Source organism: Podarcis cretensis (genome assembly GCF_951804945.1).
Source record: "Podarcis cretensis genome assembly, chromosome: 3".
In the NCBI taxonomy this organism is placed as follows: Eukaryota; Metazoa; Chordata; class Lepidosauria; order Squamata; family Lacertidae; genus Podarcis; species Podarcis cretensis.
In genome coordinates, this window is record NC_137172.1 from 112,550,294 (window position 1) to 112,566,852 (window position 16,559).

General features: G+C 42.5%; 1 protein-coding gene across 15 annotated transcripts in view; it reads right to left on the minus strand.

The window, feature by feature from the left end:
* Nucleotides 1-8,056: 8,056 nt before the first annotated feature.
* Nucleotides 8,057-16,559, minus strand: part of PLCB4 (phospholipase C beta 4) — a 235,423-nt gene continuing 226,920 nt past the window's right edge. For 13 of the 15 annotated variants that reach the window (XM_079969714.1, XM_079969709.1, XM_079969718.1 and 10 more), the window contains 4 exons: nucleotides 15,066-15,123; nucleotides 14,044-14,130; nucleotides 11,909-11,945; nucleotides 8,057-9,865 (listed from right to left, as the gene is read on the minus strand). In XM_079969714.1, the coding sequence (XP_079825840.1) occupies nucleotides 9,777-9,865; nucleotides 11,909-11,945; nucleotides 14,044-14,130; nucleotides 15,066-15,123 (271 nt within the window). In that variant the 3' untranslated portion in view covers nucleotides 8,057-9,776. The remainder of the gene's footprint in view (nucleotides 9,866-11,908; nucleotides 11,946-14,043; nucleotides 14,131-15,065; nucleotides 15,124-16,559) is intronic. The other 2 variants (XM_079969711.1, XM_079969710.1) reach the window with 1 other exon arrangement.

The window sequence follows — 16,559 nt, forward strand, 5'->3', positions numbered from 1 at the left end:
AGCCAATCTCGTACCTTGGACTTTATTTTCTCATAACTTTGTAATTTAAGTTCACCACCTTCTTGTTCTAAAATTTCAGGGTATTTCGGCCAATTAGTTCTCATATTAAGTTTCTTTACCTCCTTGGCCTCCATAGGTGAAAGCCACCTGGGAGTTTTATTTTCCAATAAATCTTTGTACCGTATCCAAACATTATATAATGCTTTCCTGACAATGTGATTTTTAAAACCCTTGTACACTTTAACCTTGTCATACCAGATATATGCATGCCAACCAAAGTTATTATCAAATCCTTCCAAATCTAGAATATCTGCGTTCTCAAGAAGTAGCCAATCTTTTAACCAGCAGAAAGCTGCCGATTCATAGTACAGTCTTAAGTCCGGCAGGGCAAACCCCCCTCTTTCTTTAGAATCGGTAAGTTTCTTAAACTTAATTCTGGGCTTTTTGCCCTGCCAGACAAATTTAGATATATCTTTCTGCCACTTCTTGAAACAGTCCAGTTTATCCACTGCTGGCTGACACATTATCACTGGAAAGCATTCCAGAGCCATCATCTCCCAGAACCTGGTGAACCTTAAAAGCAGGAGAGCAAAGAGCTTGGAAACAGATGGCCCTAAGCAGCAACCGTACAGTGTGTGTGTGTGCGCGTGCCATTGACGAATGAGGAAGTGGGAGAAAAAGGGGGGTGGAGATTTACTCAGGACAACAAGGCTGCATTCTCAAGCCTCTCTCTGTAAATATTGAATAAAAAGCACATAATAGGGACTTTTCCTTGTCTTATCCATTCCTGGCAACCTGCCGTGGGGGTTGGTTCCTCTGCCACCTGACAATATCTAAATCTGACCCTTGGGGCTGTCCCTCAAGCCCAAGCCCCCTCCTTAGGCCACACCCCTCAAGTGCTTTTGAATGGCTGGAATGGGTTGTTGAACTCGGATGATGTTTCCTGCTTTCCTGAATGAAGATGTGCCTGTGTGGAGATGAAGAAACCTTAAGCTTTCCCATGCCTGGAGTGTAAACCTATTGCACAAGGGTAAAATCCACACCTGTTGTTTCCATCCTTTGTGTGTGTGTATGTGCTTCTGGAACCAACCCACTCCCTGGTATGTGGTTCCTGGTATGGTATCCTTCAGGGAATGCACCCCTTTGGCTAAAAAAAAAACACCAAAACATCCCATACAAGTGCAGTTGTGGTTCTGACCCACACTATGTGTACGTAGAACTCTTGACAGAAAGCAGGGAGAGCAATCTTGGTTAATACCCCCTTCCTTGGCAGCCTGTTGAAAAGCTGTTTCAGAGGAGTAGGGGGCCCTTTGGAACAGCATTGGGACATGGGTGAATGTCCTCTCCTCTCCTTTCTCCAGCACTGGAGTTCCACTGGAAGTCATTCGCTTCTGCAAGCCAATGGGCAAGTCTGGATCTAATAGCCACTGCATCTGAATATTCGCTGCTGACACAGCATCTGTGATGGTGCAACACTATAGGCTTCAATAGTTTTAGCTTTATTGTAGCAGATAACATTTAATGCTTAATTTCTAGTGTAGCCATTCATTTAGAAATTCTGGAGTGACTTCAGTTCCAGTTCCAATTGTGAGTCCTTTCTTATACTTCATATAAAAATGTGAATGGCTGAGGCTGTGGCTAACTGACAAAATGGGGAGGGAACAAATAAGATGCAACAACGTTCCTAAATATCTAAATTTCCCCGTGTGCTAGTTAAACAGTATGTAAAAATCTTCCAGTTTTCTCCAGGGATTCAAGAGAGTGCTTTTGCACCTATATAATTTAAAATATTTGAATATTGATTCCCAAATAAGCTTAGGGGTCATGGGATAAGAGAACAAACCCTTTTATAGATCAGTAATTGGTTAAAGCGTGGCGCTGTGGGTTAAAGCCTCAGCGCCTAGGGCTTGCCGATCGAAAGGTCGGCGGTTCGAATCCCTGCGGCGGGGTGCGCTCCCGCTGCTCGGTCCCAGCGCCTGCCAACCTAGCAGTTCGAAAGCACCTCCGGGTGCAAGTAGATAAATAGGGACCGCTTACCAGCGGGAAGGTAAACGGCGTTTCCGTGTGCGGCTCTGGCTCGCCAGAGCAGCGATGTCACGCTGGCCACGTGACCCGGAAGTGTCTCCGGACAGCGCTGGCCCCTGGCCTCTTAAGTGAGATGGGCGCACAACCCCAGAGTCTGTCAAGACTGGCCCGTACGGGCAGGGGTACCTTTACCTTAATTGGTTAAAGAGCAGGGAGCAGGAAGAAAAGATGTATTCTTAAGCATCTGCATAGGTCTGATGGAATAGGAAGGTTTTCAGCAGGCATTTAAAAGTTGAAAGAAAGAATCTCTGCTGAATCTCCATCAGCAGAGTATTTCACAATTGGTTTCTTGTTGCTGTCAAATGAGCCTCATTGATTACCCCAAGTTATTGTGGATGGTAAAGGCAAAAGTGGGGTTGTAAGGAACTCCAAAAGGGTCTCTTCAAACTGGGTGACTGGCCAGTAAAAGGGCAAATCGAATTCACCGTAAACTGATGCACATTACAAGAGGGGGTTTGTGTTCCCATATAAACTAATGGGACCTAAACTGGTGCTGACTTATTGATCTACTACAACATTACTTTTCTCACTCCCAGTCATGTCAATTGCAGGTTATTGATCTTTATTCTCCTTTCCGTTTTCTCTTTCTCATGCTGTTGTATTTTCCTTATTGTTTCCTCTTATTTATGTTTGTATCCACCCTTCCCAGTCAAAAGCATGCATCCAGGTTATCCATGTTTGTTTTGAACCCCCCTCCTCCATCATCTTCTTCTTCACACCTGGTGGTGACTGACCTGGAAAGCCATCTTGAATGGAAGGTTTGATTAACATCTTAAGCCTGCATGTAGCTTCTGTGAAAAGGGCAAATTCCGCATTACAGATAAAGAGGAAAAGAACCAATATCATAATAAAGCCATTTCCGAACTCGGGAGGAGATGGTGTTGCGGGCTTCACACCCCCAACACGCGTGCGGAGGCTGGCTTCCAGCCCCTGCGCGATCAGGGGAATCCTTGGGGCTGCATCATTCCCTGAGCCAGCCAATCGGCTGGCTCGGGGTGTGTGACTTGCCTCACTTAAGGCACGTGCGGCACTGGGATCTCCCTCTTTTGGCTGCTCAGCTGCTGAGGTTTCCCACCCACCCGCCCTTTAAGGTTTCCCTTCTGACCTTGCTATGGACCTCGCGTTAAGGGGCCTGGTAGGAATTTTTTCCACTTGGCAAATTGGCACCGGCCATTTGGTTTTTCGCCTACCTCATAGCAAATTGTCACAACTCCTTTGGTTTTGGCGGTTAGGCATTGGTAGGGGTATTGTTATGTAGATGTGTTGGGGGTGAGGAGCGCCACCACCTCCCCCAAATATTGAAGGGTAGTCCGGTAAAGGATTCTGGGGGGGCGTGGCCTCGTCCGAAGCCTATGGAGGCCAGGGCCTAAAGCGCACCCCTGATTGGTGACCCCGGGGGAGTACCTAGTTGATGTGCATCAGCAGGGCTCCCCCTGCTGTTGTTAACCCTTCCCGGTCTTCAAGCAAACAGGCTGAAGCAGGATAGTTGGATAGGACCAATGCCGAAGCCAATACCGCTCTTTACCTGTAACCAATAAAGTTGTGGCCAATTTTAGCCCATTAACCTAAAATAATGGTGTCACGTGTCTTTATTTCTACTGGTGGGATGCAGGAACTCGCCACACAACTTTATACATAATAACTTTAACTTTATACTGCACATTTTACACTGTACAGACTTTTGTTTCTCACCTCTCTCAAAGAATATTATATTGCAGAGTTGTAAAAGGGCAAACAAAAAGGGTTGGAGCAATTTCTGTATGGGGAGAAGTTACAAAAGTTTCAACCTTTTTAGTTTAGGAAAGGGGTAAATAATTGGGGGGGTATGATAAAATGATGGATGATGTGGAGAAAATGGAAAGACTTTTAACTGTAGCAGGAATTGTATTTCTGTGAAGATTGCTGAGTCTCTAAGCAGGCAGCAGGAGCACATTGGGTGCAAGGGCAGAGAGGAGGAAATGTGTAAAGTCTCACAAAGCAGAAAGATCAGCTCTGTGTTGATCAAACTAATGCTATTGTGATTGCTGAAGATATAAGGTTTTCAGTCCTTCAGTCACACAGCAAACAATTACAGAGACATCACAAAGGAAGGCTTCAGTTGCTTGGGAAACCGTGTGATACAAAGGTTGACCGTGGTCACTTACTTCCTGTGTAGGCCAGCAGGACGGATGGCTACAGCAAGGCAGGTTCACCAAATAACAATGATAAGAAAGGATTTGTAAGATATGAATGTGTGCCTTTTAGTAATGCCAGAAGAGTGTTGTTGATGGATTTCAACCCAGGATCAGTTTTGTATGATATTTTAAAAGTAAAGATGGAGATAGGTCAGTGGGATTTCCAATTAAAATGCACTGGGTCACAGCCAGAACATTTTCTTATTGGAGATCCATAACCTAGAAATGAATTACAGGTTAAAATTAAAGACAGGAGTGATAACCTGTGGGTCAGAGATGGCGGAGCAAGTTCTGTGAAGTAGAACTTGCCAGGAACTGCAGTTTTACTTAAGTGGGGATCTGCAAGGTGACAGTCCTGATTAGACAAATTGTTGCTACTGGCAATAACAATTTAGTGTTGTGCATCATTATTCTTGTGGGTTTTTTTTTACAGGTTTCATGTCTTTTTATTCTATCTGATTTTGTTGAAAACTGTCCTGTGGCTTGTGCCAAAGGTGGCATACGTGTCACCTAAACAAATAAATATTGGGATCTGATTGGGAGATAAAGCACTCTTGCCTGATTTTCACAAAGTAATCTTTAAAGAGCAGACACAGCGCTTTATCTACAGAGCTCTGCCCTGGGATTGTAATATAAAATCCTTGCCACTGTTCAGAGACCCTCTCTAAAGAGCAGCTAGAAGGGTTTTCTCTCTGGTCTCAGTATGAAGCACTGTGGCACCAAAACTGGAGACAAGTTCTCTGCTTCCTCTTTCAGAGTAGAAGGCAGCATTTCTTGCCTCCACAGTGCTGGAGCGAGGGGTGGGAATGCTGACTTATGTTAACATTTTGGTCGTCCTGATTTCTGACTCTTCTGGTTGTTTTAGCCATTTCAGCATAGTCCATTAACTTCATCTGCCATTCTTCTCTAGTAGGAACGTTGTCTTCTTTAACAATGGGGGGAAATTTATAACTTATCTTAAAGACCATTGTAAACAGTTGAAATCGTTAGTAGGATTGGGATAACACTTGTAGTTTAAGGGTGGATTTTGGACACAATGGAAATGTAAAAGATTTGGATCATCATAAAAGATGCAGGAGGAAAGGATTAACAATAGGAAGTCCAAGATTTTGTTTTTATGATTTATGATTGATGTATTTCTGTAAGATTTAAATTTGAAAAACCAAATAAATTTAAATAGGGAATGGTGCCTTTTGTCCTTAAAGAGCAGGCCAGGGGATTTTAGATTAATATTCGCACTAAACCCCACAGTGCTCAGATGAGAAAGAAATACTACTACTACTACTGCTACTACTACTACTACTACTGCTACTACTACTACTACTAATTATTATTATTATACTCCACCCATCTGGCTGAGTTTCTCCAGCCACTCTGGGCGACTCCCAATTGAGTGTTAAAAACAATACAGCATTAAATATTAAAAACTTCCCTAAACAGGGCTGCCTTCAGATGTCTTTTAAAAATAGGATAGCTGCTTATTTCCTTGACATCTGATGGGAGGGTGTTCCACAGGGTGGGCACCACTACTGAGAAGGCCTTCTGCCTGCTTCCCTGTAACCTCACTTCTCGCAATGAGGGAACTGCCAGAAGGCCCTCAGCGCTGGATCTCAGTGTCCGGGCTGAACAATGGGTGTGGATACGCTCCTTCAGGTATACACCTTTCTGCCTGCTCTTTTAGCATGAAGGACAGCATTTCCATCATCCCTCACTCCCTACCACGATTCTTTGGAGTGTGGTGGTAAGGTTGGGTGGAGTGTGGTGGTAAGGTTGGGTTGGAGCGCAGTGGCAGGGGTGATCGATTTGTGTCTCTGAAACAGTCTCAATTTCACAGCCACCCTGCCCCTGTCACAATCCCAGTTTGTGGCAGCGATGCTGCCACTGGAAGGCCAAGTATGTGTCACAGATTGGACTCAAGAGGGCAAGAGGGAGGAGGAGGAATGGAGGAGACCACCCCACCTTCTCCTGATGCTGCAGGAAAAGAGGGAGGCAGCCTCGATTACAGCAGGGGTTTGAGGAAAGTCACAGCTCAGAGACAGATGAACAGAAGATCTTGGGAAGTGTTAAAAGAAGGGTGGGACTGCAGCAGGGCAGCCAGATGACACGCTGTCAGTGGAGAGTATTTCTGATTCCCCTTCTCCCAGAACTTGGCGTTTGTTAAGAGTGCAGGGAAAAAGGACTCGGAGACATTTGGCCACCATAAAGGGGGATGCTGTTGCTAGGGAGCCAGTGTGGTGTAGTGGCTAAGAGCAGTAGTCTGGTGAACCGGGTTCGCTTCCCCGCTCCTCCACATGCAGCTGCTGGGTGACCTTGGGCTAGTCACACTTCTTTGAAGTCTCTCAGCCTCACTCACCTCAGAGTGTTTGTTGTGGGGGAGGAAGGGAAAGGAGAATGTGAGCCGCTTTGAGACTCCTTCGGGTAGTATTAAAGAGGGATATCAAATCCCAACTCTTCTTCTCTTCTTCTTCTAGCGAGGAAGGAGGAGGAGCCCAGTTTGGAGCAACGCCGTTGTTAAGCCTTGTTGCGTTCTTTTGTCTCTTGCTATTATGATAGAAGAAACTCATTAAAAAGGACTCGACCTTGTTTTCTCTGCTCTCGCTGCAGCCGGGGGAGGAATAGCTTTCCTGAAGCTTTGACAGTATGTGAACAGAGGTGTCAATTATTCCTCTGGGGGAGTGTGCCTACATTAGGGCAGGGCGATGCCTGGTTTCCAACATTGTGATATATCACCACCTAAACATTGCAATATACCGATATATCACAATGTCTGAAATAAGGATGGCGCTATGTAGAGGCATTGGCTGGCCCACATCATTTTTGCACAGCACGCACGCACACATCATGATTCACAATATATTGTGAAACTGATATCATTTCAAACTGGTTTTGAGGGGTATATTGATATACTACCCAGCCCTAGCCTACATGTGAGTATATGAGAGTGGGAGAGAGTGCTGCATGCCTGCATGTGGGGTAATGGAGCATGCATATTGTCAGTTTGGATTTCTTAGTGCAGAAAGTATTGATCTGATGTGCAGAGATCTTTCCTATTCTAATTCAAGAGGGTTCTGGAAGCTTCTCTGTGTGAAAGAAAAAAGCAGAAGGTTCATGATGTGTTTGGGTTATACTTTCAGAAAAACTGAGTACAGCTGGTTTGAATTGGTTCTATTATCTCTTCTGTCAAGGTCATGCTGACTATAAAAATAGGCCAGAAGGAGCCCGGGTTTCACCCTTTCACTTTCTATCTCTTTTCCTTCTGGTCTGGTGTTCTGTACATAGTACGCTTAGTGTTAAGGTTTAGACTTATTTTAAGTGTAAGTGAAGTCTGCTGCAACTGGATTTATTATGGACAGTGCCAATCCTGAATGTATTGGCTTTGTGACCATGATGCTCATTTGCCTTCATTAGCAGTAAAGCTCTGCTGAATGGAATACAATTGCTGCTGGTCTATTTTTCGGGAATCCTGCAACGTGTTTAAGTCTTTACTCTGCTAACTATACGTTGGAGTTCTGCTCTGGATCAATATTGAGTAGAATTTCCCCAGTGATACTGCTGCCAGAAGACCAGTCAGGGATGCATGTGTACATTAGCCATGCCCCCTGCTGGCACCTGGCTCTGAGGTGCAGGTGACTGTCAATGCAGCCCTTAGCCCTAAAATGGGTTTCCCACATCTGCAACAGAAGGCGAAGCTGACTAGATCAATACATTTCTTCTTTGGAGCAACTTTACAGAATTATACCCTAAGCAGTCTGTGAACATAAGAATAATTTGATTCGTGCTACCGGAGACACTATGGGTATTTTTCAAAATTTTATTAGAGAACCTGAAAGTTATTATCTCGGGACAGTTACATCATTATGTCATTTTTAAAGGAATACGTAGAATCAGTTTGTACAAGCATATACAACAACATGATTGGTATTCAGCGTTACTGAAATCAGTTGTCTGATTTGTTCTAAACTACCAGCTTCCCACAGTCTCTTATGTTGACAGTTCCAAGCAGAAGGCTGGCATGCATTGTTCTGCGTTGTAACTACAGCGGGCTTTGAGAACATGCGCGTTAATACTGTAGCAAATTGTTTGGAGATATATATATATATAACAGACATAAAAAGGGTTATTCCTGATATGAAAGTCTGAAAATCTGCATAAATATATTGTGTAAAATTAAATTAATATACTTTCTTTTTTCAACTAGAACTTGAAGTATTAAGAATGCCCACATAATTCATATATATATATATATATATATATATATATATATATATCCCTATGTTTCGTTAGTTATTCAAATATTCTGTCTCATAATCATACACAGACTCTATTTGTTTACCAGTAAGAGAATAACCGGGCGGTCATACAATAGTCACTGAAAAAAATTGGTGTCTGTACCACATGCACACAGGTTTTTGTTTACTACTGCCGACAATGTCGAAACAGGAATGTGATCTTCTACAATAGTGTGATTGCATGTGTATAAATACTCTACATTTTCACAGTTACAAATTCTCCCTACTCCCCCAAAACAGCTATTTAACAAAACTTAAGATACAATGAGCTGTAGTATTGGGGGCCTGGTAACAAATGGATCAATATGCAACTGTTAAGTAGGATGTAAACGTTTGTTAAAGTGCCTACGATACAGTTCCTTTACTTTTTGTCATAATAAGTAGATTTGGCACAAAGACTGGTTTCTTTTTGCCACTTGGCAATCCTTTCAGCAGCATTGTACAAAACAGTAGCTTCAACCAGACAAGACCAACCTGATACAACACTTCTTGATGACGTAATTCTGAATACAGGAAAAAGGACCGGGACAGATTTTATACTACATGTTTACCTTCTCTACTAACTTTAGAGAGGGTGGTTTCGTATTATTTTAATTTGCACCATCAATAAATCTGGTAGTTCTAGTTTGTCCTTACAGTAAAAAGAAAAACTCCAGAGACAGTTTTCTTTAAGCTATGGTGTCAAATTTATTGCAGTTTACTCAGGGGGAAAACCCAGTGCCCCTTTTCAAAGGCTCTTGGGTCAGGATGCTGTGAGGTCCTAGGAACACCTGGTTTTCTCAAAAGAAGCCCAGGCAAAATGTGATATAAAATATCAATATAAGTTAATAATAGACAAGTGCAAATTATTATAAAATAATAATGAATGTTTTGCTGTATTAGACTGGTCTGATCCTGTAGCCCTGACACTCTCTCTCTCTCTCTCTCTCTCTCTCTCTCTCACACACACACACACACACACACACACACACACACACACACCCTCCCTTCCTTGTTCAAAGGGGAGCATTTTTCTTCTGAACTGGACAGAATTTAAAAATCTTCTCTTTTTTTAGAAGCATCGTCGATTGCTAAAAATAAAATACAGTACTCCAAATGTTACAAAAATTCTAAGTTCTTCATCAGTGATTCCCAGCTACGCTTGCTTGACACTAAGTAGAAGAGACACCGCCTTCTAATATTTAGTGAGTTGGCTTTGCAAATACAAAACATACGGGGTTTTCAGACTTCAGTTTGTGTGTTGGAGCATTATACCACTGTTGCTGGCCTGCGGTCCATCTCTGCTTCTAGCTTCACCATCTGCTGCATCTCCTTCGCCTGCAAACCAGGACAATTGTGCGGTTATAACAGGACAGAACACAGTGGTGGGGCAGAGGGGGAGAAGAGACTGTGCATCTGAGTACCACTTTCAGACTGTGATTCCAGGCTGATTTGGGTGTTATTGCAATAGGGATAAATGTACAGAGCTAGCCTTCAACTCAAGGTAAATAAACAATCATAGAATTGTAGCTCTTCTTTGTAATGCAACACGTGTGTGTGTGTGTGTGTGTGTGTGTGTGTGTATGTGTGTGTGTGTGCCTCAGAGTTGCTATGCATGCGAGGAACAACTGAATAAACAAGGGCTGTTTTCTATTTGCGTGCACACCAGATAAACACAATTCTCCACTAACCAAATTCAAATATAAAAGTGAGGGATGGATGCTATTGCTATGCTTCTCTATGGAAACCACTGGATTTCTTAGAAAACTAAAAATCTGAGCATTACAGCTCCCTCCTCCTTCCTTTCAAGTATTTGAAGTCAGACATTAATGGGCAAAAATCATAAGTGAAAATGTGGAAACATAATGTATGGCTCAGCAAGTACAACCTCTTTTGAAATGCTGAACTATATATGTATATTTCAACATCTGGGATGTTCCAGATGAAATTCAGTTACCTGTCGCCTTCCTCAAACCGTCTGTAAATGACTAACCATGGCTTTAGGGGCTGTTTGAAGATGGACTATATTCTTATAAGTTATCTTTTGCAACACTTTCAAATTAAAAATGGGGAAGCGAAATATTCAGGAGTCTAAAAGCAAAGCCTTAGTCATGATGGGAGACAAAATTTGGGAAAGCCTAATTCAGTCATTTTATGTTGAGAAAAGGGACACAAAACAGACCTTTAGATATATTACTAAAGTTTTTCAGTGTGGCAAACATGATTCTTAACAGCAAAAAATTATAGATGCAAATGAAGATGAATTCTTATCAAAAGAAATTCCAATGAATGTGATCTCATTTCTGCCTACTTTTTTCAGGAATGTGGAGGAGAGTTGTAATTGTTATCCACTTGGCACTGCATGAATTTAGAGGGGGAAAGGGTTTAAAATGTGGCATCTTCTTGCATCATTCATGATCATGAGTTTAATAGGAAAGGTGGCTATCCAATTTCATCCACAAAATTCATGATAATCAATTCAGTTTACAAAATTCATGATAATCAATGCAAGAACACCTTATGGACAAATTCAGGAAGTAAAGTTGGACTGATCAAAGTTTTTCAAGTCCAACATTTTGTCAAATGAAGTCATACTTTTATAGAGGAAACCTACTTGTTGATTCATTTTGATTGACTTATCACATACAAAAGGCATGGTCTCACTATTATATACATTATAGTTTGACCTGCAGTGCTTCTGAAACAATGAAAAGACTGGGTTGTTCTGAAACATTGTCTTTGTTATGCAAATGACACATCTCAGCGATTGCATCTATAACTGGTACCCAAATTTGTATTACCTGGTACAGCTCACAATGATTGCAAATTTGTCCAATGCTTGTAAACTTGTCAAACTCACAATGCTTGGCTAGATTATGAGCTGAACACCATTCACCCTATAATTTATTCTCCAGTTCTGGGTATTAAATAAGATTCTGCGCATGTATGGTTAGCACTCACCAGACTCATGGTTCTTGTTGGGTGTTGAGAAACTATGGGAACTTTTTTTAAAAAATAGCATATGTTTTCCAAAACAATACCATGCCATATGAACTACTAAACTGGGGAATGGCCTAGCCAAATTCAATCTGTGTTGATTGAAATGGCAATCATGCATGAGGTACCAACAGAACTACAGTTTGCAGGGGCAATATATATGTGCACAACACATCAGTGCACATGTGCCAACATTATGAGCTAAGAAAGAACTCTTGGGAAATGGAAGAGCTTTCCAAGCTGATTCCAAATCAAGCCAAAGGTAGCTCATCCATCACTAATTAGATCTACACACACACAAGAAAGAGTCTCAGTGAAAAATGATTTATTTTAGAAGGAAAGCACACTGAATGTAGTAGCTAGCTCAGTACCGATCAATCCTACCTTGAGTTTGAGAGACTGCATGGCAGGATTTCAAAAGCTGTTTGCACAAAAAATAATAATGTCAAAATTGAGAAATACAACAAGGCAAATAAAAGGAATGACAGCTGAGATGAGAACGACAAACAAATGCAAGGAAAATAAATGCAAATATATATAAAACATTTTCCGTTTGTTTCTGCTTTCATCTGCACGTCTCCATTTTCCTCTGGTAACGAAGGTTACAGCAAGATTTTCACAAAATGCTCCTTACCGTGTCTACTCAGAAGTAAGTCCCACTTAGCTCAGTAGACTGAGTCCCAGGTATGCGGGTAACAAGACTATAGCCTAAGTGACTTCCAGATGTATTTTAATGTATTTTTAATCTCCTGTTGGAAGCCGCCCAGAGTGGCTGGGGAAACGCAGCCAGATGGGTGGGGTATAAGTAATAAATTATTATTATTATTATTATTATTATTATTGGGGAGCCCAACTTTTCAAACCAAGTGGGCTGCAAGAATACTTTGACACAGAACCTGTCATGCCGGTGGTGGGGTCCTGGTGCCCTCACACCTCCTTCCCAAAGCCCAGCACCTTGCTTACCCAGCTTTGGGAAGGCAGTGTGAGGGCTGGGGTCAAATTTTGCTGAGGGCCACCATAATTCCTCTAGAGCCACGCATTGGACCACTCTGTTCTAGAGGATATCTGGGTTTAAGTTTCATTAGGCCTCTGAGGCTGGGAATGCCAAAGGAGAGAGGAGCTGGTAGGGTCACTGTGTACACCAGGCTTCCTCAACCTCGGCCCTCCAGATGCTTTGAAACAATTCCCATCATCCCTCATCACTGGTCCTGCTAGCTAGGGATCATGGGAGTTGTAGGCCAAAAACATCTGGAGGGCCAAGGTTGAGAAAGCCTGGTATACACCCTCCCAGTCTCAACTTGCTGCATGAAGGAACACCCAGAAGAGGGTGCTCTCTTTTTGCAGGGACTACTGGACTTTGAAAGGCTTACCCACCCCCATCCCCCAAAAAAGGAGAAGCACCTGTGGAAAGACACAGGTTTCTGGCTTTGCTCTTACAGGTTTTGTGCTTACTGAAAGTGAAATAAAACCTAGTGAAATGAGAGAAAATAAACTGGAAAACAAAACCATTTCAAAACATCATTTTGAAAGTGTCCATCCTAAATCTTCCAGCACTAAGACTATTAAAATAAATATGATCTGCATTAACAGGTGAGACTGAAGGTGACAGTGTATGACACATTATAAACACTAGGGCTGGCACCCAATTCAAGAAATCTTAATCAGGTGTTTTAGTTATATTCTCTGCATTGATCTGACTAAATTCATACCCACTCGCAAATGGAAAAAAAGAAGCACAGTCGTACCTTGGAAGTCAAATGCAATCCGTTCCAGAAGTCTGTTTGACTTCCAAAACATTCAAAAACCAAAGTGCGGCTTCTGATTGGCTGCAGGAAGCTCTTGCAGCCAACTGGAAACTGCGGAAGTCCCGTCAGACGTTCAGCTTCCAAAAATAGTTCGCAAACCAGAACACTCACTTCCGGGTTTGCAGCGTTTGGGAGCCAAAACATTCGAGAACTAAGTTGTTCAAAAACCAAGGTATGACTGTACCTTTATTTTTTGATGAGGCACGCAGGTATTATAAGAGGCAGTCCCTGCTATGTGAACAGAAGGGGGGAATATGCCTTTTAAGATGGAGCCTGCCACCATTCATTTTTCTGAGTACAGTGGTACCTCGTGTTGCGTAACCTCCAGGTTACGGAATCTTCGGGTTATGGCCACAGCAAACCCAGAAGTATACACTTCCAGGTTTCGCCATGTGCGCATGCACAGAAGCGCTCAATTGCACTGCGTGTGTGCGCAGAAGGGCGCCTCCAGTTACGAAGCTTTCAGGATATGGCCAGGCCTCCAGAACGAATCCTGTTCGTAACCGGAGGTACCACAAAATACACAGACACACACATATTAAATAAATAATATACACAAAATACACAGACACACACATATTAAATAAAGTATTTTAAAATATATATATTCTGGGGCACAATCATGTATTTGTGATCAATTACTCCAATAACCAATTCCTTAACTAAATGCTTCACACATCCCCACTTGCCTTTCATAAGCCATTGCACCATTACCTGCTCATTTTGTTTCTCCAGAATTTCTAGATGCTCAAGTTGAACTTTCTTCAGCTGGTCCATTTCCTTTGATTGCTTCATTGCCAGCTGTAAACAAAAACAGGCAAATGCAAAAACGAAACACCAGAATTTTCTAGGGGGCTGTTTGGACTATTAAAAGTAGTAGCCACTCTTCTAAAACTTTGTGGAGGGATAGATCCTTACTGCTATGGTGTACATAATGAAGGAACTGGGTGTCTTTGTGCCAAAAGCAAAGGCTGGTTCTTTGGCACTTCTGATTTATCATTTGCCACCACTCCCCTCTTTATGGTTTTCCCTATCAAGAGGGAATTGAAGAGGTGTGAAGTTCAGATGTTGTACAGAGGGTATGTTGGTAGGTTATTAATACTACTATTACTATTACTATTACTGAAAAACAGTACAAGAACAACCAAGTATACATTTAAGAACAACACAAACTGAACACCTAAAGCAGAGACCAACTAGTGAGAAAAGCTTGCCAGAAGAAACTATCAGAACATTGTGGCAAGAGTGCCAGCCCTCTTCCCTCCCCATTGCAAACCAAGTGAGAACCATGAGATGTCTTTGCTCACAGCAATGTCAAGCAAGGTCAACTCTGATAGGCTATAAGGGAAAGCAACATGTCGGGGGGGGGGAGCAAAACCCTGTTTCCCCATGCCCTTTTAAGGTGGTGTAAAAGGAGAAGCAGAGATGGGGAACAATGCATACAAACTGCAACACAAACATGCATGAAGAAGATACCACTTAAAATGGGAAGGGGTTTTTGACTGTGGGTGAAAGTTTGGTATAACGCTACCCTTCCAATTAATTACTCAGGTGGCAAATTGAAACAACAGTGTACTTAGACTTACTGTGAAACAACAGCGTACTTAGACTTACTGTTTCAAATAAGCAAACAGGTGAGTTTTTGAGAAGTGTGGGGATATCTATTAAAAGGAGAGACTCTTTGAAGAGTATGATGCAGATGTTTTTGGATATATGTGAACTAATTAGCTACTTACTCGCTTTCTCTCCTCCAGAAACTTCTTTGTGTTGCTGCTGTTCAGTTCCCTGACACGCCTACAAAAGACATTTCTAAAATTGTAAAATCTGTTTGTTTTTAACAAATAAACGTCAGTGAGAAGAGGGTGCACAAACAAATGATGGTGCAAGCAGCTCAAGTTCAATTTCTGTTAATCACAGGGATTTGGAGCTTCCAAGTTGAAGTTCCCAAGTGTTGACAGAAGGATCTCAGTTGCCATGAGAATGATGGAGCAACTTGCGGTTTTAGGAGGGTGACCAGACACAAAATAGGACAGGGCTCCTGAACCTTTATCAGCTGTGTAGAAGGGAGTTTAAAAACTGTAGCTTGTAAGTCCTACACAACATCACCTCGTCACCCTAGGTTAGTTTTTAGTGGAAAGGCATCTTATTTTCCCAACATTCAAAATAGAGAAGTTAGCAGTTAAGAGAATGAGAGTAGGATTCCTTTACATGAAGCCCCAAAAAATGGAGAATTTCCATCCATTAACTCCTTCGCTAGCAGCAACACATTTGGCCCAGGAAATTGTTGTCTTGATATGGAGAAAGACATGTTTGAATGCTGCTGCAGTCAACAGGGATAGCTAACATGGTACCATCCAAAGGGTGTTGGACTACAACTCCTATCATCCCTGGGACACAAGTGGTGCTGTGGTCTAAACCACTGAGCCTCTTGGGCTTGCCAATCGGAAGGTCAGCGTTTTGAATCCCCACAATGGGGTGAGCTCCCGTTGCTCTGTCCCAGCTTCTGTCAACCTAGCAGTTCGAAAGCACACCAGTGCAAGTAGATAAATAGGTACCGCTGTGGCGGGAAGGTAAATGGCGTTTCCATGCGCTCTGGTTTCCATCCATTGCACCAGAACTGGCCACATGACCCGGAAAGCTGTCTGTGGAGAAACGCCGGTTCCCTCGGCCTGAAGCAAGATGAGCACCACAATCCCATAGTCGGCTTTGACTGGACTTAACCGTCCAGGGGTCCTTTACCTTTTACCTATCACCCCTAGACATTGGCCATGCTAGCAGGGGCTGATGGGAGTCCAACAGCCTTTGGAAGGCAAAACATTGGCTATAACTGGGCTAGAGTGTTGGGTTTAGATGTGGGGAAGTTTGCTCAATCAGTTGCGAAGTTTACTGGGATGCTTTGAACACCATGTCTCAGCTCCAGGTTCACATATCTACCAAGTCATGGTCTTGGTAGCCTTGCCATCCTGGGCTCCTTTGGGAGGAAGGGTGGGAGATACACTGAATAAACAAATAAAACCAATTGCTATCTCTCCGCCTAGCTCACAGGCTTGTTGTGAAGAGAAAAGAAAATGGGAGAAATAACTGGATGCACCATCTCAAAGCCCTTGAAGGAGACATGGGATAGAACACATAATTAATAAATAAAACCCCTTTTGCAGGCTTTCTGGAGATAAGACATCACCCTTGGAAGAAGAATGGGATTTAATCATAATACAATAAACAAAATGTTC